General features: G+C 41.0%; 1 protein-coding gene across 1 annotated transcript in view; it reads right to left on the bottom strand.

The window, feature by feature from the left end:
• Positions 1–23059, bottom strand: part of CDC14B (cell division cycle 14B) — a 90425-nt gene that overhangs the window by 39805 nt on the left and 27561 nt on the right. The window contains exons 3-6 of the mRNA XM_011976016.1: positions 21737–21827; positions 21115–21190; positions 18992–19084; positions 8398–8474 (exon numbers count right to left, since the gene is read on the bottom strand). Of these exons, the coding sequence (XP_011831406.1) occupies positions 8398–8474; positions 18992–19084; positions 21115–21190; positions 21737–21827 (337 nt within the window). The remainder of the gene's footprint in view (positions 1–8397; positions 8475–18991; positions 19085–21114; positions 21191–21736; positions 21828–23059) is intronic.

The following is a 23059-nucleotide window of genomic DNA, read 5'->3' as shown; positions in this document are numbered from 1 at the left end:
AGAATGGCGTGAACCCGGAGGCGGAGCTTGCATTGAGCGGAGCTTGTGCCATTGCACTCCAGCCTGGGCGACAGAGCAAAACTCCATCTTAAAACAAAAAACAAAAAAAACTCCTAGCCTCAAGCAGTCCTGTCACCTTTTTGGCCTCCCGAAGTGTTGAGATGACAGGTGTAAACTGCTGTGCCCTGCCTTCTTCCTGATTCTTTTTTTTTTTTTTTTGAGACGGAGTCTCGCTCTGTCACCCAGGATGAAGTGCAGTGGCCAGATCTCGGCTCACTGAAAGCTCCGCCTCCCTGGTTCCCGCCATTCTCCTGCCTCAGTCTCCCGAGTAGCTGGGACTACAGGCACCCGCCACCTCGCCCGGCTAGTTTTTTGTATTTTTTTAGTAGAGACGGGGTTTCACCATGTTAGCCAGGATGGTCTCGATCTCCTGACCTCGTGATCCGCCCATCTCGGCCTCCCAAAGTGCTGGGATTACAGGCGTGAGCCACCGCGGCCGGCCCTTCTTCCTGATTCTTAAAGGACAGTAGTAATACCAATGAAACCACAGGAACTAACAAGTCAACTACCTTCCACAGGATCACTCTAGTTTTGGGAAAGTGCTTATATTACTTTACAGACAACTCCATCCACCTAAACACTGCATCAACACATAGCAGTAATCTTACTATATGAATCTCTTAATATCAAGTCAGGTTTTACCCAGAGAAATAACGCACCCCTGACCCCTACCTGCTTCTCCTTTTTGGCTACCTTGAGCCATTACAAGATGAAATTTTCTGGAATTAGGCAACATAAACATTAATTTAATTATGATTAAGCTAGGCGTGCAGAAAAACTGTGCCTGTCTGAATGGTACTCATTTGCTTCCGGGGAAACAGGGTTGCTGGTGGAGCCATCACTAATTCCCCACCTTATCTGGGCCTTCACACTGTAATACTTCTTACTGTGAGGCAGTTACATACATATATGTAAAACCTTACTGCTGCACACTTAAAATTAGTGTTTTTGAGGCCGGACGCAGTGGCTCACGCCTGTAATCCCAGCACTTTGGGAGGCCGAGGCAGGTGGATCATGAGGTCGAGAGATTGAGATCATCCTGGCCAACATGGTGAAACCTTGTCTCTACTAAAAATATAAAAATTAGCTGGGTGTGGTGGCACGCACCTGTAGTCCCAGCTACTTGGGAAGCTAAGACAGGAGAATCACTTGAACCCGGGAGGCGGAGGTTGCAGTGAGCCAAGATCGCGCCACTGCACTCCAGCCTGGTGACAGAGGGAGACTCCTATCTCAAAAAAAATATAAATAAATAAATATTAGTTTTTGTTAAAAACGATTAAGTTATACATTAACTTAAAAGGGAAAAAATAAATATTCAACAAATGTTAGAATAAAAATTAAACCACATTTTAAACTTTTAATTCTTGCTCAAACCTTAAGGGCCAAGAATACAGCAATGAGGGAAAGAAAAGGCATCCTTTTCAGCTAAAATCGTCTTCAATGTTACTGACTGAGCTGCTTATAATTACTGAGCTATGGCCGGGCGCGGTGGCTCACGCCTGTAATCCCAGCACTTTATGAGGCCGAGACCGGCGGATCACGAGGTCAGGAGATGGAGACCATCCTGGCTAACACGGTGAAACCCCGTCTCTACTAAAAATATAAAAAATTAGCCGGGCGTGGTGGTGGGCACCTGTAGTCCCAGCTACTCGGGAGGCTGAGGCAGGAAAATGACGTGAACCCGGGAGGCGGAGTTTGCAGTGAGCCGAGATCACACCACTGCACTCCAGCCTGGGTGACAGAGCGAGACTCCATTTCAAAAAAAAAAAAGAATTACTGAGCTATGAGAACCTTCATGAGGACGGAATGCAGGGTCTTGTTTTGTTTTCTTTTTTTGAGACAGGGTCTCCTCTGTTGCCCAGGCTGGAGTGCAGTGGTGCAATCATGGCTCACTGCAGCCTTGACCTCCAGGGCTAAAGCGATCCTCCCACCTCAGCCTCTGGAGTAGCTGGGACCACAGGTGCACACCACCATGCCTGGCTAAGTTTTTATGTTTTTTGGTAAAGTTGGGGTTTCACCATGTTGCCCAGGCTGGTCTTGAACTCCTGAGCTCAAGCAATCTGCCTGTCTCAGCCTCCCAAAGTGCTGGGATTACAGGTGTGAGCCACTGCGTTCAGCCGACACAAGGTCTTAGAACACACCATTTTTGTTCTATAAGGTTCTGAATTGAAAATTTTCTCTTCTACATCCTAGAAAAGGTCTTTATCTAACCTAAAAGACCATGACTTTCCCAACACCTTATTGGCAATATTCAGAAAGAAAAAAAAACAAAAGGACTTGCAGCGGTGGTCCCCAGGCCAGCAGCACCAGGACCACCCCACCCATCAGAAATGCAAATTCTCAGGGCCACCTCACATCTACCGAATCAAAGTTCTCGGGGTAGGACCAGGTAATTTGTGTCTTAACAGGTCCTCTAGATGTCTGTGATTGTGTTCAAGTTTATGAACCACTGACCTACAAATCAACACAAATCCTGGTTTTGTAGAAATAGGGTGTTCGTGGAATAAAGAACCCATTTAGGTAGAGAAACTAAGGCAGGAAAATGGAGTAGTTTAGCCTAAATCAAATCAAAATTACCAACGGAAACGGGGTAAACCCTCAAGTTGGATGCCAATGATTTTAAGCATGTCTCGTCTGTGAAGGACTGATTATCTTCTTTTATTTTTGAGACAGAGTCTCCCTCTGGAGTGAGTGCAGTGGCGTGATCTTGGCTCACTGCAAGCTCCGTCTCTCGGGTTGACACCATTCTCCTGCCTCAGCCTCCCGAGTAACTGGAATTACAGGAGCCGCCACCACACGCAGCTAATTCTTTTGTATTTTTAGTAGAGACGGGGTTTCACCTTGTTAGCCAGGATGGCCTCTATCTCCTGATCTTATGACTCACCCACCTTGGCCTCCCTAAGAGCTGGGATTACAGGCTTGAGCCACCACGCCCGGCCTGATTATCTTCTCAACCTACTGATAATTATTTTCCAATCAAGTTAAAGGCGTGTTGATTCAGTCTCTGTGACATTTTGACAAATTTCTTCAACGCTTTCTCTTTTCTTTCTTTTTTTTTTTTTTGAGAACCTACTGTGGGGCACAGCCCCGCTCCAATCTGTGATGATTTCACAAGCTTTCATCTGGGCCCTGCTGAAGTCCTGCCTCATACATCATAGAATCTGAATATACGACAAGAATCTTTGTTCACTCAAGTTTATTTCATTAGCACCTCCAATTTTAGACACACCCACATCACATCTTCCTCCCACCGAGCATTCAGTCTTCTTCCAATAGGCAGAACAGCAACTCTGAGGCTCGGTTTATAAGCCTTGGAGAGTGGGGAGGGATCCTTGTCACCAAGATCATTTAACAAATTTGGAAAACACATAAGAATCAATAAAGGCGCACTGCTTGGAAACTGCACAACAATGTCAAATACTAGTTTTAAAGAATGGCCACTTTCATAACAGCTCGTATTCACCACAGCCAAAAACTGCAAATGACCCAAATATCCATCAAAAGGACAACAGGCAAATAAATGGTGGTATATTCATAGACTGGAATGCCACAAAAGCAAAAAAAAGGACGAGCTACTGATACCTGCCACAACACAGGTAGCTCTCATAGACATTACATATGTGAAATCCAGTTGCCACCTCCCCAAAATGCATACCAGTTATCTGAAGTTCAAAAGCAAGCAAAACTGATAGTGATAGAAGTCAGAGCAATGATTAGCTGGGGGTGATGACTGACTGGAAAGGGGTAGGAGGGAATCTTTCAGGAGACAGATAATTTTTTTTTTTGGGACGGAGTTTCGCTCTTGTCGCCCAGGCTGGAGTGCAATGACACGATCTCAGCTCACTGCAATCTCTGCATCCCAGGTTCAAGTGATTCTTGTGCCTCAGCCTCCCAAGTAGCTGGGATTTGATTACGGGTGTGCGCCACCATGCCCTGCTAATTTTTGTATTTTTAGTAGAGACAGGGTTTCACCACATTGGCCAGGCTGGTCTCGAACTCCTGACTTCAGGTGATCCGCCTGTCTCAGCCTCCCAAAGTGCTGGAATTACAGGTGTGAAACACTGCACCCAGCCAAGACAGTGATTTTTTTAAAATGTAGGTAAATGGCCGGGCGTGGTAGCTCACGCCTGTAATCCCAGCACTTTGGGAAGCTGAGGCAGGAGGATCATGAGGTCAGGAGATGGAGACCATCCCGGCTAACATGGTGAAACCCCGTCTCTACTAAAACTACAGAAAATTAGCCAGGCATGGTGGCAGGTACCGGTAATCCCAGCTCCTCAGGAGGCTGAGGCAGAAGAACTGCTTGAACCTGGGAGGAGGAGGCTGCAGTGAGCCAAGACCACACCAATGCACTCCAGCCTGGGGTGACAGAGGGACAGTCTGTCTCAAAAAAAAAAAAAAAAAAAAAAAAAAAAAAAAAAAAAAAGACACGGTCTTGTTCTGTTGTGCAGGCTGAGTGCAGTGACATAATCAAAGCCCACTGAAGCCTCCTAGGCTTCAGGGATCCTCCTGCCTTAGTCTCCCAAGTAGCTATGACTACAGAAACATGCTACCATGCCCAGCTAATTTTCTTCCCCGCAAAGAGAAACGGTCTTGCTATGCTGCCCAGGATGGTCTTCCTGGCCTCAAGCCATCCTCCCGCCTCAGCTTTCCAAAGTGCTGGAATTATAGGCATGAGCCGCCATGCCCGGCCTATACTATGTGTTTTATATGCAGGATGTCACTTCATCCTCAATCCCCTCAGGGAGATTTTATTATTGTTTCTGTTTAAAGACTAGGAGACCAAGGCTCAAATCTGTAAAAGACCACAGAGATATCAGTAGCAGAGCTGACAGCAAAACTCCCATCTGATGTCAAGTCAAGCTATTAACAAATACACAATACTACCTCTCGAGAAAACAGGAAGCAGAGGCAAGCCCCCTCACACAAAAGCAACTAAGAAGCAGAGATAATACCAGAGAACAGAAACACACACTGTTCGTAACAATGATCCTATGACATTTTTAAAAAATTAAACTATATTTTATACTATTTAATCATGCAGACCAGACACAGAGAAATATTTAATATAACTCAGTAAGAAATCATATATACACACGCACTTTAAAACTCCGAGGCTCACCCCTGTATTCCCAGAACTTTGGGAGGCCAAGGTGGGCGGATCACTTGAGGCCAGGGGTTTGAGACCAGCCTGGGCAACATAGTGAAACCCCGTCTCTACCAAAAATACAAAAATTAGCTGGGCGTGGTGGCGCCTGCTCTAGAAGCTGAGGCATGAGAATTGCTTGAACCTGGGAGGCAGAGGTTGCAGTGAGCCGACATTGTGCCACTGCACTCCAGCCTGTGCGACAGAGCAAGATTTCATCTCAAAAAAAATAAATAAATAAAACAAAAGAGAATTCGATCTAAGTTGAATTAAATCTAATTAAATAAAACATTGCTATGTAACATAAAATAACTTATTTACTATAAATGAATGCCATTCTTGCACAATGTCTTATTAGCAATACTTTGTTGGTTACATTTATTCTATGTACTTGAAGTGGCAAGATACAAAGAATATAATGTCATTTCTATCAAAATATTATCAGGCTTTATTAATTCTGATTGGACTACTTTCTAATTGATAAGTTCTATAGAACACTATGTAAGGAAGCACTAAATTTAAAAACTTTAAGTCAATCATAGGTTGACACTTTTGTAAAATAAATATGAAATGCATTAGTACTGTACTATTACACACCCAGTAACACAGTAATCTTATTTTTGTGAATAAATTACTAGAAAAATGAAAGTTAAAAAAAAAAAAAGTCCAAATTTCTTCTACTATTTGATTCTACAGACATAAAATTGCTCTATTCAATAACCTATAAATGATTCTAAAATCTTACTCTCAACTTCTGTATTTATCTCATCACAGACCAGCACCAGTTCACAGGCCACACTTAAGGATCATGAGGTCAAGAAATCAAGACCGTGCTGGCCAACATGGTGAAACTCTTTTCGCTACTAAAAATACAAAAATTAGCCAGGCGTGGTGGCAGGCACCTGTAGTCCCAGCTGCTGGGGAGGCCGAGGCAGGAGAATCACTTGAACCTGGGAGACGGAGGTTGCAGTGAGACCAGATCACACCACTGCACTCCAGCTTGGTGACAGAGCAAGACTCCATCTCAAAAAAAAAAAAAAAAAAAAAAAAAAAAAAACTATCTAGATAAATCAAATACCTAGTATCTATGATAGAAGAGATTCAAATTTCACAAACCTGAATGGTTTCTGGTTGAGTCTTGTCTTTTGGAGAATTACTGACTGATGCTCCTGAGACCACAAGGAACTAACTTCATTTCTCAGTGCCAAACTTCAATAATTTGAAACATAGCAAGGCAGTAAGCAATGCTTATTCTGTTTTTGGCACCTGTATTTAAATTAACTCAAAACGTCTTTTTTCACATCAACAGTGCCACACTGTGTGAAATGTGTGAGCATGTTCCTATTTCAGGACCTTGTGCTGTAAATGTAAGAGTGGCACCGCAAAGGATTATCATTATAAAGAAGAGTTCTACAGAACAAATGTCGCTACATCAGGAGATGACCAAGGTGCCTGTGACTCAAGACCAAAAATACAAGCATTTCTTTTAAAGGAAGAATGTGGTTGCTGTTATGTTATAGGTTGAGAAGAAGAATTTTCCAGCTTAGAAAATAATCTTTATCTCCCCGCTTCCCTTCCTACCCACCTCAAATAAAAGAATACTTAAGATGAGCCATGACCTAGCAGAAAGGGATGATACTGGGTTCAAGCCAATTCTAATTTGCTAAATCACCGATCTTCACAATCTTTCATGCAGTGTATTCCTGAAGTCTTCGGACTGCCCTGAGAAATTGTGATTTCATGGAGTAAGTCCACAGGCGGGCCTATAAAGTTATCTGAAAAGGAGATTCTGCCAATAATTCCAAGTACCTATGCCAAAGCTCATCTAAAATGAAGTCAGATTCACAAACTTCCTTTTGTACAGTCAGGGCCATACATTCAAAATCAGGCATTTGTGGTATATGCAACAGTCCTAATATGATAAACTAATGAACTAATTAGTTTGAACAATGAACTAATAAGCAGTAGTTATTAGTTCATTGTACAAGCAGTGAACTAATTTGTGAATGGAAGAACAAGCAGTTTTGAAAATATCACAGTCTTCAATGAGTAAAATTATTTCACACATTTATTACCCATTAAGTACCTACCATACAAGTATTTACATTATAGAGCTATGTCAGGTATTTTGATAAACAAGCAGAAAAATTTTTAGAACTTAATTTGATTTAAGCGCCAGTCTTCTCGAAATATCTTCAACACAATCGCATGCTAAGCTTGAGATGAGGATGTCATCCATTCCTGTAGACATCACTATCTACCACCTCTGGGACGCAGTGACTTGACTGGTTTTTCTGGAAGTGGTACTGCATTAGCAACCTTATGTAGGCTGTCTCTACTGACTGCGTCCCCAGAAAAAAAGGGGTTCATTTTGGTCCCAGAAAGTAACTACTGATTATTGGAAACATTTCTTCACTTCTCAGGAACCACACTCTTCAGTGGGAGTTTTGAGTACCACAGCCCAGGATTCTCACCTGAGTACAAAGCCTAGGTTTTGGGATTTTGTTTTTGTTTTTTTTTGAGACAAGTTATCTCTCTATTGCCCAGGCTTGAGTGCTGTGGTGTGACCATAGCTCACTCACTGCACCCTCGAACTCCTGGGCTCAAACAATCCTCCAGCCTCTGCCTCCCAAGTAGCTGGGACTACAGGCACACGCAACCATGTCTGGCTAATTTTTTTTTTTTTTTTAATTTTTTTGTAGAGATGGGGCCTGTCTTTGTGGCCGAGGTTGGTCTGGAACTCCTGGGCTCAGGTAATCATTCCACCTTGGCATCCCAACATGCTGGGATTACAGGCATGAGCCACTGTGCCCAGCCAAAGCTTAGTTTTCATCAACGGCAGTGGTTCTCAATGTAGGGAGATTTTGCTCTCCATCCCCCAAGGCCACTTACAGGGATAAATGGCAATGTCTGCAGACATTCTGAGTTTTGACAATTAGAGTGGGTGTGGGGATTTTACCAGCATCTAGTGGGCAGAAGCCATGGACGCCACTCAACATCATACGATGCACAACACAGCCCCCACGACAAAAGGTGAGCAGTGTCACTGTGGAAACACCCAGATCTGTGATGTTATTTGTGCTCATCCTAAAATGACTATTTACCAGATCTTCTTTTTTCAGAAACAACTATCAAGGTATTTCTGGCAAGGATCTGATTACCTGAATCTACCACATCATTCTTATATTTACCTGAAAGGAATATAGGATGTCTCTCCAAAGATTAATATTCTATATGCTTCTTCTGGAGTTCTCCCCAAATATATAACCTATGTTTGGAAAAAAGAAAAAGGCAATTTATTTCTAAGCGAAGGTACAGTGCTGTCACTGCGAAGTCAATTTTGTCCAATTTCCAACCAACTGAGCCGGGTTCTCCAGCCTTCCCCAGGAGCCCAGAATCACCCAGAATCCTGTCCACAGGTTTCTTTTTTGTTTAAATCCTCCATTGCTGGTTTCTGTTGTTTGCAGCATGAGCCCTGACCAACAACTCTTCACAGCAACCTTTTGTGGTAAGACGCACGGTATTTTAAAAACAGATTTTCCGAATCAAGATGTTAGACCGATCCCATGCTTTTACCTCCCCTCCTTCCTGCAAGTCCACTGAAATGACAGCTCAGCAGCATGTAGGAGATGGGGGCAGGGTTAGAATGGGGGGAGGTGGAAGGAGACACAAAAGCAGAACACAGACGTGATTAACTCTGCCCATGGAGGTGTAAGGGCTTGCAATACTGAACAAGTTGATTATCCAACTGCACTTGCTTTTGACGCTCATTGACTTCTTTTGTCCTTAGAACTATGCTATGCTTTGACTTTAATCTGGGAGAATACCTCAAGTATATTCTTCAGCATTTGAGGTCTATACTTGGTATTCTTTGCATTTCTAAACATTCCTTTTTTCCCCTTGACCTTTATTATTTGACTACTACACGTAGGATTTTTGGTCTGTAGTCATTTCCTCTCGATAGTTTCTAGTTTCTAGATAATGTTCCCATGTCTTCTCACTTCTAGTGTTACAGAAGTATTTTACTGGTCTAAGTATCTCTGACTGCTCCTTACAAATAACCTGTTTGTTCTAGAAATGTGGAGTTTGAGACTTTCACCACCAACTCTCTAAATAAGTCCTCTCCCTACCCCCTATTATATTTGTCTGGGACTTCAGAATCTTCCTGCAGGGCCCTTTCAACTAATGTATGGAAGGTTGGGGCTTGGGGGGATCGTGGTGGGGAGGAGACACAACATTAAATCTGGCACTTATATTATCACCAAAATTAGGTTGAACTCCAAAGATTACTTTGGGGAAATAGATTTTAAATTTCACTAACAAAAAAAAGAAATCACTAAAAAAAAGGTTAATTGCAAACTTTTTTATCTCCATTATTTAACATGATACATGTGACCTGTTTGCACAACCAAATGGGAAGCATTCTGAGGTTGGGACTCATGTCTCACGGTTTCATTACACACCAATCTGATTCACTGATTTACTTAGCTGAACCCAAATCTACTTACAATAGGAACATTTTAAATATTTAATAAAAGTTGATATCAATGTGAAAGTATCACTGGACTAAGAGAAATTTTTCAAAACTCAAAGATCCAGCAAGGATCTTATAAACTGAGAAACAGACATATCCTAAAACTAGTCATAAGCACTGACTCAGCTTTCAAAGGGCATTTCACCAATTTTCTGACTCAAGACTCATAAACGGAAAATTTTCCCAATGACTAGTCTGTTGCTGTTTTTTTTTTGTTTTGTTTTGTTTTTGTTTTTTTTTTTGAGATGGGGTTTCACTCTTGTTGACTAGGCTGGAGTGCAAAGGCGCAATCTCAGCTCACTGCAACCTCCGCCTCCCAGGTTCAAGCAATTCTCCTGCCTCAGCCTCCCGAGTAGCTGGAACAACAGGCGTGCACCACCACGCCTGGCCAGTTTTTTGTATTTTTAGTAGAGATGGGGTTTCACTATGTTTGCCAGGCTGGTCTCAAACTCCTGACCTCAGGTGATCCGCCCATCTTGGCCTCCCAAAGTACTGGGATTATAGACATGAGCCACCATGCCCGGCCTACACACAGATCTTCTAAGCATCAGCTTGTAAGTCATGAAAAGTAATATATTTTAAAAATCCAGCTTGTTTTTTCCAAATTCCCTTATTCCCTTCCAGTCTCCAATGCATCTATGCCTATTCTAACACCAGATAACATCAGTAAAGTCTTTCATTTTCTCCATTCTATTTTAAGACTTCCTAGCAGATTAAAAAAAAAACAAAACAAAACTTAAAACCGGCCAGGTGCGGTGGCTCATGCCTGTAATCCCAGGACTTTGGGAGGCCATCGTGGGCAGATCACGAGGTCAGGAGATGGAGACCATCCTGGCTAACACAGTGAAATCCCGTCTCTACTAAAAATACAGAATATTACCCGGGCACAGTGGCAGGCGCCTGTAACCCCAGCTACTCAGGAGGCTGAGGCAGGAGAATCGCTTGAACCCAGGAGGCAGGGGCTGCCGTGAGCCAAGATCGTGCCATGCACTCCAGCCTCAGCGACAGAGCAAGAGTCCATCTCAAAAAACAAAAACAAAAACACAAAAACAAAATCCTAAAACCAAAAAACAAAACCAAATAAAAAAACACCTCGAAGCCAGTAAGAATGAGAATAGGGTTTGATTCATTTGTGTATTAAAATGAAATCTAGAGACCCGTTTAGGAATTTCTCTAAATTTCTAAGGCCTTCTCTCAAATTATACAAATTTTTCCTTAAGCACCAGTTTAAGATAATTTTTCCTATTTGCAATTGCTGTTCTTTGGGTTCTTTAGTAAAACTGCAATGGTATTACTTTCTCCTAACTTTCAAAACAAAAATAGTCTCTAATACATTAAGGACTGTGGTTTAGCCTTGGAACACTAGTTTGATTCAAAGAACCGCAAGAACAATGTAACATTTTTTCCTCTGGGAGAAAAAACCCTAAATTCCTGATGATGAACTTTAAAAGACTGTAATTTAAAAATCCAGTTGGGGAATGCCTGCACATAAAAAATAATGTCAAGCATAATTAGATAAACTGAAGGAAGTTTACAGATGCAGAATAATTCCACTTATGTAACTATCAAAGACATATTTGCCAATCTGTAACTTTTACCTTCTTTTCTTTTTTGGCCAGGCATGAAGGAAGTAACTTTTACTTTTACACCTACTCATCTTGCCGATTCAAAAGGCCTTCCCAAATGAAATCATTCTAAATTTGTGACTAAAGAAGAATCCTGTAAATGACTCCTACATTAACACAAATTCTCAGATTAGTAAACTCTAAATGGATGCAACTTATGATCTATCACCGTGCTTCTGGCAGTCTGGACACTTGGCGTTTCTCAAATTCTTTTGATATATTTTCATGAGAAGCAATATATATAGAATGCCCACTCTAATTCCACAGTGCTGGTTAAGAACAGGAAACAACAAATGACGACCAAGAGAGCTGCTGACCAGTTGTGATCACCAGCTTCCCAGACAACCCCAGAGAGTCTCATCTGCTGGCATGTCCACCCTTGTGCGGTCCCCTCCCACAGTGAACGGGGTGTCCCGTGTAACGAACAGGATACTGTAGTAATAGGGTGTGGTTTCGGAGACCAGATCATAAAAGAGGCAGCTATTGTCTTGCTTTCTCTTAGAACCCTTGCTCTGGGTACAGCAAGCTATTATTTTGGGAGCATACTCAAGCAGTCCACGTGGTATGGAAGAGAGGCCTCCTGCCAGCAACTGGCACTAACCTGCCAGGTATGTGACTGAGCCCCCTTAGAGGTGGACCCTCCAGGTGAGTGCAGCCCAGACACGGCCCAGAACCAGACCAGACCCATCCAAGTTAAGCAACTCCCAGATGCCTAACTCACAGACATGGTCTGAGACAATGTGTACTGTCGTTTTAAGTCACAACGTTTTGCGGTAATTCGCTGGGCAGCAATAGTGTGCAGTAGCACACTCAGTGAGTAAGGAAATGGCCATTTCCATTTGTTAAAAGTGAATAAACAAATACATGAGGCGTAAGCACAGAGACGCAGCTTAGGAAGCATCAGTAATACCTTGTTTCTCTAGGATAAAGACTCTGAACGAGCAAATATCACACACACACACACAAATACTATGGTTGAAAATGCTTGAGACTGGTGTGGTTTTCAAAGTCATGGTACAAAGTTCTTTTTTTGCTGAACAATACCTCAACCATTCCCAGGACTTCCCACCACCCCCGTTTTCTAGAATCACCATCTGCACGCCCGAGTCCCTGTGAGGACGCTGGACCCCTTGATTACTGACATACGTTTCAAAACCTGGGAGGTACTGAACTAGCAGTGATGGAAGAACAAGCAACTGAAGCAAAAGGATCCCAGCTGCATTACTTCTCCTTTCAGTGTTTCAATGTTGACAGCCCAAATCACGGAAACCCAATTAGACATGTGCTTCCTATTTCTACTAGTATGTACAGGATTCTGAAGCTTTATTTATATACTTAGAGAGCCTCGGTACAATTTACAACCCAAACGTCACACAAGTCAGTGCATCCCAGAGCTGAGAGCGACAAAGGATATTGAAATTCCAGCAACAAATGTGGCAGCCTGAGTAACCAGGAAATCCTGGAGAGATGTCACAATGTTTCCAGCACTTCAAGACTCTTGTGACTATTTTCATGTCAGCCAGATGATACAGTCTTTCCTATGCCAAGAATTTGATTGATCACAAAAAAAAAAAAATCATTCTCTCCAGATTAACAAAGAATGCTCACAAATCAATGCAAGTTGAAGACAGACTCACACATTCAACTGCTCAATAAAAAAGGTGAGCAGGGAAAAGAACACAGAGAATAAAAAAGTAAATAAAAGAAAATCACTTTCATAGCTCCTGCACAAAACTGGTTAAGAAAAAAACTGTCGTTAAAAAAAAAACCTCAGATGAACTTACATTTCAATAGTTTTAACTTTTAAAATTACTTTTACTTATATATATACAGTAGGTTAGCATAATGATGCTCAATTTCGACAAAATGAAACTGGAAGTTCAGAGTAGCAAACACGTATCTACCAACTCTGCTAATAAAAATAGTGAATTGGCCCTGGGTATTAGTACACATTTGAGTGGTAGGGACATTTTTTAAAGACAAAGTAAATAATCTTGATTTTTTTAAAAAATGAAATTTCCTAATTTTTAACCATAGAGTAAAACAATCCACAACTATTTATAATGCTCTGTGAGTTTCATAAAACTGGCAGGCTACAACTTTCCAGGCCTTGGCATCAACTGCTTATCCAAGATCACACTGCCTAGTATTGCTGGAAGAGGGCCTCGGGCTTTATTATGGACAGGAACTCATCCTATCCAAAACAAGAGCCGGAACAAGGACAGGACCCAAAATTCCAGAAAGCTTAACGGATCTGCAGTCAAGGATCTGAAGCCGTCAGAGAGCCGTTTCTCCTCACTTCTTCCCCAAGTTAACAGCACCCAGCGAGCACCACAGGCAGTGGAAACGCCCGTCAGGAGCCCTCGGGTGGCAAGGGAAGTCAAACTGTGATGCAGTGTGAGCAGGGCAGCCAGCTGTCTCCCACGGGGCCGGTTCCCAAGGCAACACCAGCTTCCCACTGAGGGCCTGTGCCCTCCCTTTGCTCAGCCCAGTTCGCCTTACACTAGCTGGGGCCTGGCTACTACTGACAGTTGTCTCGTGCTATTTGCCCTGCCTTTCACAGACGCCCAGGAAGGGTGTCATGACCTCATTCTGTCCTCCAGCCTCTGCTGTCCCATCTGGGCAGCTGTTTGTTGAACTGGATTCTTAGCCAAGGCGTCTAGATCCTCATTCTCTGCTCCCTTGTCTTAACTTCCCAACTGATCCCTTCCTCCTGCAGGCAGCTTAACCCAGCACTGGCTATTCTGAGTCCAAGAAAAATCATTTAAAAAGTGGGACCACAGATTCAAAAGATCATCATTAAATAACAAAGTCCTTGAGCTCTTATCATAACCATAGAGGCAATCTCAAATTTACTGCAATTTAGAATTCTACTCACAGATTGCTGAGTTACTATATTCTTAAATTTAATTTAGTATCATCATTTTCAACACAAATGCTTACAAGGTAAGCCATTCTTACAGCTATACAAACTGCTTAAACATAAAAAATAATAATATGCAGTGATAAATTCTGAACAGGGAACCTACATGTTACAATTAGCTCCACCAAAGTAATCTATTAAACATTAGAGGAAAGCAAATTTGTAAGCTATGTGCCAAAAGTTTGCTTGTGTCATTTATTTTATACACAAAATGCTTGGCATTTATTTTACACACAGAAAGATGTTAGAAATGGTGGTTAATTTCCCAGGCTAGCCCTCAAAAGTACATTTAACCCACAGAAGAGATGAATACCATGTATCTTCAGAAAACCTAACTGCTGTGGCAGCAAGATGTAACCAAAGTTGAAAGACAAATACCATTATGTTCTCACTCACATGGAGGAGCTAAGTAAGTTGATTTTATGGAGGCCAAGAGTAAAATAAGAATTACCAGAGGCTGGGAAGGGCGTTGTGTGGTCAGGGGGAGTGAAGAGAGGTTGGTTCGTTGGTACAAATGTACAGTTACAAGAAACAAGTTCTAGTGTTAGATAGCGCAGTAGTGTGACTATAGTTTACAATAACTTACTGTGTATTTCGAAACAGGAAGATTTAAAATGCTCTCAACACAAAGAAATGACAAATGTTTGAGGTGATGGATACCACAACTGCCCTAGTTTTGCTGTCACACATTATATGCATTTATCAAACTATCACATGTACCCCATAAATATGTACAATTATGTATCCATAAAAAAGTTTAAAATTGTATGTAAACATAAAACATATATGTACACAACACCCATCTGTACATATACACACACGTGCACATGTCCTATTTCTATAAATATAAAAGCTTCTTTTTAAAAGATTTTTCTACATTTCTCAAAAGTACAAATATGGATTTTGTGTATGACATTTTTACAACAAAATTAACAACAAAAAAAAAATTCCAACTTTTCTTTCCAAAAGGATCTTTTTTATTATGAATTTGTTTTGAAAAGCACTTAAAAATTTCCCCTTAAAATTTCACCTTTACTTTGAAATGACAGGTTAAGTATCATTACCCCACAATCTGGCTAGGTCACAGCCACTGGCTTAAACAGGGCAGCAAACTTATTTTTAAAACAATATAGTATGTTTACCTTTTTGTGAATAAACAAACAAAAGCTCAAGTCATCTTTCATATTTTTCAGCTCTTACAGTGGTGCAGAAGATTTTTAGCTTCTAATTTGTCACCTAAGAGTCTACCATTCAGATAGCTGAACGGGAAAGTCATTTACCCGGCCACATGAAGAGCAGTACTTCGAAACACAATCAAGACAAGAGTTCTCAGCTCGCTCTTCTCACTTCTTGTAACACACACGTGACGCCTGACCGTCTGTCAAAAGGACTGACTGTGGGCACGTCAATTCATATTTTACACATTTGTGAAGCCTCACCTCTTCCGTTTTTAAGATAAAAAATAAATATAACACTTTATTTCCATGCCATAAAGGATTATCTCACACTCTCTGCCCATCCCACATTAGGTCTTTCTGTGTACACAAGCATGACGGAAACACGGTTCCTTTCAGAAGCCCTGAATTTAAAAAGGACTGATAAAAATAAACAGTCAGTCTATTTGGAATATTTCCTTCCTAAAGATTCCTCCTCCAGATTTTTTTGGTTTTGTTTTAACATTACCATGCCAAGTCAAACACTCTCCAAAATTCCCGACAACTCCAGAAAACGTTATCAAGGATGCGGATCGATCTATAGGGAACTATCACTCATCTCTACAAATCTTTAACCAGAGGATTTAATACATTTTAACCAGATCAAAGCTTCACTTGCTTTGATGTTTTATCTTTTGAGGTGTCCATATTTTATCTTGACACTGCTTTTCTACTATGAATACATCTCCTTTTCTTGGAAGTTTTTCTCCTGCTTCCCTGCCTATCAACACTACAGTTCCCAGTTCCTATTTTAGCAGCCAGCTATGGCTGCAAAGGCTTCTGTCACAGCCAAGAGCTATAATCCTCCTGCCAAGCTAGCTCCTCACTGGGTAGAGTAATAAATGCGAGTGAAGATCCAAATTTGCTTACCTGGCACTTCCCTAACCAATCAAATCAATACTAACCTGAAGGTGTGAAATTCTGGAAGGATTTCTAAACCTAAAGATATGTTAACTATAGAAAAATAAGCTTCTGTGGGCCAAAATACAACCATAAACAAAGTCAAAAGGCCAACATAAAACTGGAAACAAATACACCAAAAAATTTCAGTAAGTACGTCAAGGGGTTGTGGTTTGTTCACTAGTAGTTTAAAAACAACAGCAACAAGACTTAAAAAGAGTGCGTTCTTATTTATAAACACAAACTTATCACATGTTCTGTTTCTGTTTTTAAGACAACCCTGACTGAGTTCCCACCATGCCCACAGCCACCTTCAGAGGGGTTCTTCACACTGCAGTCCCTGTGCCTGGCTCCTCAAGACGCTACCATCTCGGGGACATCTCATCTGACCAGAGACAGTGACTGACCCAGAAGCAGCCCGGCCTGGCCCCTCTGCTTTGGAGTTCCGCTCAGGAGCACTTAGATGGAACTTCAGCCATCCAGACTTTGTCTAGAGCAGTGTAAAGGCAAGACACACAAAGAAGGGAGGGAACTTTTTCTGTCACAACAAGGACCCTTCTCCAGGGTTCCCTTTAATATTTTATGAATCTCAAGAATTCTGGCTGAATCTCTTTTTCTATAAAGCTGTCATGATTTATTTTAATCTAGGAGGCTCCTCTCCCCACTGACTGGCCAAGTAATAAGACCAAATGTCCCAGTTAAAACACCCACTTCTCCATACTCTCTTTCTTTCTTGGGGTGACACACAGACTTTCTTTCTTTTCTTTCTTTCTTTCTTTTTTTTTCTTTTTTTTTGAGATGGGGTCTCATTCTGTTGCCCAGGCTGGAGCGCAGTGGTGCGATCTCGGCTCACTGCAACCTCTGCCGCCCACGTTCAAGCCATTCTCCTGCCTCATCCTCCCGAGTCGCTGGGGCTACAGGCGCCGCTGCCATGCCCGCCAAACTACTAAAGCTTTCTTTTTTTCAGGCTTTTGCTGCAAGCACAAGAAACACCAAGAGAGGCTGGGAAAGGAAAACACCAATACATCTGGGTACGTTTATGAAACCAAATTTTAATAGACAGAATCTATAACCTATGTTTCATACTTTCAGGGATGATAATAAATTTTGAAGTTTTCTCAGAAAGTGTTTTTTTTTTTGTGGAGATAAAGTCTCACTCACTGTCACCCAGGCTGGAGTGCAGTGGCACAATCTCAGCTCAGGGCAATTTCCAACTCCCGGATTCAAGGGATTCTCCTGCCTCAGCCTCCTGAGCAGCTGGGACTACAGGCGTGTGCCACCATACCCAGCTAATTTTTGTATTTTTAGTAGAGACAGGATTTCACCGTGTTGGGCAGGCTGATCTCGTACGCTGACCTCAAGCGATCTGCCTGCCTCGGCCTCCCAATCAGAAGCATTTAATTCAACTACTTTTGTGAGCATAAATAGGAACACAAAACAAAGACCTTAATCACTGCTGTTAATGATATACCTTAAACATAAAAAGGAAAATTATTAAATCTTGAGGTACAATTTCAACTAGTATCACCAACTTTTGGACTAGTCTTTGTAAATTCCAGATGATCAAACTGTACTCCAGAAAATAATTTTAAAAGGGTCCGGTAAGGCATGCCAGAGATAAGGAGCAAGCTAGAAGTGCAGAAGAAAGAACTTAAAGAGCTCCAAAAGCAACCCTTTTTTTCAAGTCTAGGAGACAGTAACTATTCCACTGATGGTGGGGTGCGGGCAGAAGAAATATCCCCTGGCCACTCCCCACTGAACAGAGTGGCCGGCTTTCCTACCACCAAACACATGGGGGTACTGCCCTGGAGGAACTCTAAGCTGGCTCTGGAAAATGGCAGCTTTCAGCGCCCCTGCAGATGAATCCACTGGGTGCCAAACAAAATATGACTCTTCAAAAAACAAATCGTTTCCATCACAGTTACAAATAAATGAAATTCACAACTCTTATGTAAATACTGCTATTCCAAGCACGTTTCCAATGATCCAAATGGAGCACCTGATGGCATGTGTATATAATCCGTGCGGTATGTAACCCATCTTCCGACAACACTGACATCCCATGGCCTCCTGCTAGATGTTTTGATGAGAAAGGAGATGACCTTAATTAGGGGAAAAATGCCTAGATTCAAATTTTATAAAGCACTCAAGTGATGTGCTTTAATTTTCTTAAAAATGTTTAGAAAATTAATAGTGGGGTCCTGACCCCAGTAAGATGATTTTACAACTCACTAAATGGATCACGAGTATGAATAGAAATGCTTTGGAGCACGATTTTCCACACTTAAGTGCCATATAACATAAACCTTTGCCAAAGTAGTTGGTCACTTTTTAAAAAAATATAGACTTTTTTCCCCGAGCAGTTTTAGGTTCACAGCAAAACTAAGTGGAAGGTACAGGAGATCTCTCATCTACCCGCTCCTTCCACATAAGCACAGCTTCCTTGAGTTGGTCAATTTTTTAAAAGCAATACATGTTCTTGCTGGAGAGAAATCAAGACATTATCTTGATTTAAAAATTCTGACTGCAAATGTAAAGAAGCACTGTTGTGTGCATTTTTATGAATACATTAGGAAAACAAATACTTACCATGTAGCATCCAACAAGGAAGGCAGCATTTGCTTGTTTTCTCTGATCAGAGCCAGTAAAATGAACAATTTTCTTCCTTAACATTGTAATGGACTGCATAAAAATAAATAGCTGTTAGCATTTTCTTTTTAATTTCAAGTCTTCCACAATTTCATTTTGTGATGAAGATTAATTCCAAATCCCACAATGTATAACCATTCGCATTATTAGCAAGACCTTTGAAAAGATGAAGATTGATACCCACAAATACCATATACCTTCCCATAAAAAGGCACATTCTGGGATGAGAATGGACATACAATTAGAGAAGAGGGGAGGAGACATGAATGGACATATGCTTAAAGCACGGGCTGCCTCTAAAAGAACAAAGCAAGAGTGATAGAAAAGACAACCTTTCCTTCTGTTTGGTTTTTAAAGAAATCTTTAAAAACCAAATCTTTAAAATTTTAAAGATTTCTTTAAAAACCAAAGCCTTTAAGTTAAAATAAAAAGGTCTACAGAATTGTCTACAGTGTTATAAGCCAGGGCAGTGAATAACCAGGGGAGGTGTGTGCAGAGACAGGAACTGGAAGACAGCATGGAGGGCTGCTGTGAGGCGCCGCCAGTGCACTGCTCCTGACCTGGTGATCAAGATAATCATCTATGTATATTCCATTTGTGAAAGTTCACCGAGCTCGACATCCATGATGTGTATATATTTCTATTTATATGTTAACATTTTTCTGGCAGGTGCAGTGGCTCACGCCTGTAATCCCAGTACTTGGGGAGGCTGAGGCGGACGGATCACGAGGTCTGGAGTTCGAGACCAGCCTGACCAACATGGTGACACTCTATCTCTACTAAAAATACAAATATTAGCTGGGCGTGGTGGCGCAGCACGCGCCTGCAGTCCCAGCTACTCAGGAGGCTGAGGCAGGAGAATCCTTTGAACCAGGGAGGTGGAAGTTACAGTGAGCCCATAACGATCCATTGCGCTCCAGCCTGGGCAACAAGAGCGAAACTCTGTCTCAGGAAAGAAAAAAAAAAAAAAGAAAAGAAAAGGAAGAAGAAAAAATGGACTGAAACATTTTTGGTTGACCCAAAGACTAAAAGTCCACAGATGGTTGAGTACAGGAAAAAAAAAAATTTTCCAAAATTAAAGCAAAGGAACAAATGCTGGGGGAAGAGAGAATTATTTTTAGCTTCCTAGCCCTGCATGAAACAAAAGACCTGCCACTGGCAACTGGAAAAAGGAGGGGGAACTCAAATGCACAAGGCCATAAATAGTTATACTCCTATTTAAGAAAGGCAAAAAAGAAGAGTCTCCAGCTTTGTAGCAATATGTAGTGAATAGAGCTTTGATGGTCAAAGAAAAACATCTGCCTTACCCATAAATTTTTAATTAAAGCATGTTAAAATTCTAATTAAAAATAAATTGTATTTCCTCTCTGTACTCCATTAAAGTTTTTTTTAAGTGCCTGTCCCACAAAGCAATATTTTCTAGTTGAGAATTTACAGTGACTGATTTGGAACTGCTAGTAAGCAGTACATACATAACTTCCTACCATGCATGGCCAACAATTCAGTGTTTTACATACACGAATGTGGTCCAAGTTCAAACCAATGATACAGCCTTAATGACGTACTATTTGCCCTAGATTCTCATGCCCCTTAATTGTATGTATGAAGGATTATGTAGTACAATATCACGGGAGTTTCAAAATAGGAGAGAAAGTAAGATGAGTTCATCTTTCTTGTTAGTTTGCTATCACTCCCCATCAAAATGAAGGCAGAAAGAACAACAGCCAGAGCAAGGGAAGTTTCTCTTGTTAGGTTTCAGTTCCATTAGGTCAGACAATACACGGTTCACTTAATTAACTGATTCCCACTTTGGCTTTTCAAGTATTTGGGCATCACTAACTCAAACTAGAACCAAATGACTCAAACTGTCCATTCAAAATTCTAGAAAACAAATATATACACTGTGACCTTATACAATAAAAAAAACATGTGCATTTCCCAAACACCACCGCAGTGAAAAACATGGCATTTCCTTTTTAAAAAGAGATGTTTTTTCCTTTCTTTCGTCCCCCATATCAAGCTAACAATGATTACTTAAGTCAAATCTTAAATAAAGACTTTACCTTTAATTTCTTATTTATCTTGCAACAATATCTGTAAACCATTGCCAGATTGAGTGGTCCAAAATCTGCGTAGAAGCTTTAAAAACGAAAAATAAAAATGTGATGTACATTCTAGATGCTCTGAATATAAATGCCTTTTTTGGGTCTATAAGATCAAATTAAGATGAGAAAGCATATACCAAATAGTTATGGGCCAACACAACTTAAAGGTACTGTTTTACTAGTGGAAAACTATTCTAGTAAATAATGCCTATTCAAAAAGACCACAAGTGCTACAATGCCTATATGTAACCTCAATGAACATGAACATACCTTCTAAATTAAAAAGGGTGTTTTTCCACACATATTTCCAAGGGCAAAACCACAATATCTTACTTAGTACACATTTATATCTCATTGTAGTGTAAATATTAGATTAGCAAATCTAAAAGTTTAAATTTAGGGAGGTTTTTTTTTTTTTTACTCTAAAGGTTTATGTTATTACTACAGGTGAAAAACAAGTATCCTGTAATTAGCAACCAACAGATTTATAATTTTCCCAGGCTGTCCCATTTATAACCATACCTTTAGATTCTTCAAAAAAAAAAAAAAAAGTTACAATCTTTGAAAGAGCAATACTTACTTCTCATATTCAAGTTCATTATCTATGCTGAAATAATGTACATTTGATGCACTCTTTGGTCTGCTGTAGAGAATGGCAAAACAAAGGCGATCTGAAATGGAAAAATTGCAATGTTCCTTCCTGTAGGTTACAAAAAACGTTTCATATATCATGACACAACTCTTTTCAGATGAAGTCCATTTTTCATTTTTTTTCATGCACGTTTCAGATGGTAGGAGTGGTAATGGGTAATTACAAAATATTCTGGCTATTTGGGTGGGTAATAATCAATGAGCACATTTTTAAAAGAGAAACTGCCTTTAACCGTAAGTTTCAAAAGTGGTGATTTTTCATGTAGTGACATGATTTCTAAACAAACCTATTTTTGTAAAAGTTTAGCTCGCCTGGATTAAGACATTTCAGCAAATTGCAGCATGCATGTGATGGCTAGCATCAACCTAAGTTTCTAGATGAATTTCACTACGTTTTTCAAGACATCCTAAAAAGTCATTTCAGTAAGAAACTATTTTTTTTTTTTCTTAAAGAGAAAGAATGCTTTCAAAATTGCTTCAAAATTATCACTTACAGCTATAGAACAAACCATATGTTTCTCCAACTGTTCTCAGGGATCACGTCTTTCTAACTTGGAATCACTACTTCGGTATTTTTACAATTAGACAAATTACCATTAAAACAGAAGCAATGAGAGGTTTCTGCATGATGGGTCTGAGATGAACTTGTGTTGCATAAAAGCAGTTAGGCTGCTGTGAGGTTAGCAAGAATGGTAATGAGTAGTAAGGCTCAGGAGGCTCCACCCTTACTCCTTGCCTAAAAATCCTCGGGTGAAATAAAATCATCCACAATATCTAATAGTAATACTAGTGGTGCTAAGAAAATACACTCACAACGTGGCAAAATCAAGTACAGCCTTTAAAACATATACACTTTCAGCAGAGCCAGCTGGCACCCTTTCCCCAAATGGTAAACCTTTTTTTTTTTTTTTTTGATCTGCAATTCAACTCATGCAACTGCTGCGTTTATTTCCTTGTAAACTCCTCAGCTAAAATTTCTTGCAACCACAAACACTCAAATGGGTGACAGGGCTTAATCCTTTCCAACCACAAGGACCTTTGATCCCTGTGACAGAGCCCAAGGATCTCGCTCCCGCGGGTGGGGAGGTGCAGCTCACCTACTAGGCTCAGATGCAGGCACGCTAGGGTCACAGCCGCCCACGAGCGCTGAAGCCCAGAGCCTGAGGACAAGTGCCGAGGCCACCCACGCGCAGGAGACAGAGGCGGCGGGGGCCCAGACTAGGGGCACCTCCCCGCCAGCGCCGCCCGCCCC

Source organism: Mandrillus leucophaeus, unplaced genomic scaffold, assembly GCF_000951045.1.
Source record: "Mandrillus leucophaeus isolate KB7577 unplaced genomic scaffold, Mleu.le_1.0 Scaffold161, whole genome shotgun sequence".
Classification (NCBI taxonomy): Eukaryota; Metazoa; Chordata; class Mammalia; order Primates; family Cercopithecidae; genus Mandrillus; species Mandrillus leucophaeus.
This window is presented reverse-complemented; position numbering and strand designations above follow the sequence as displayed.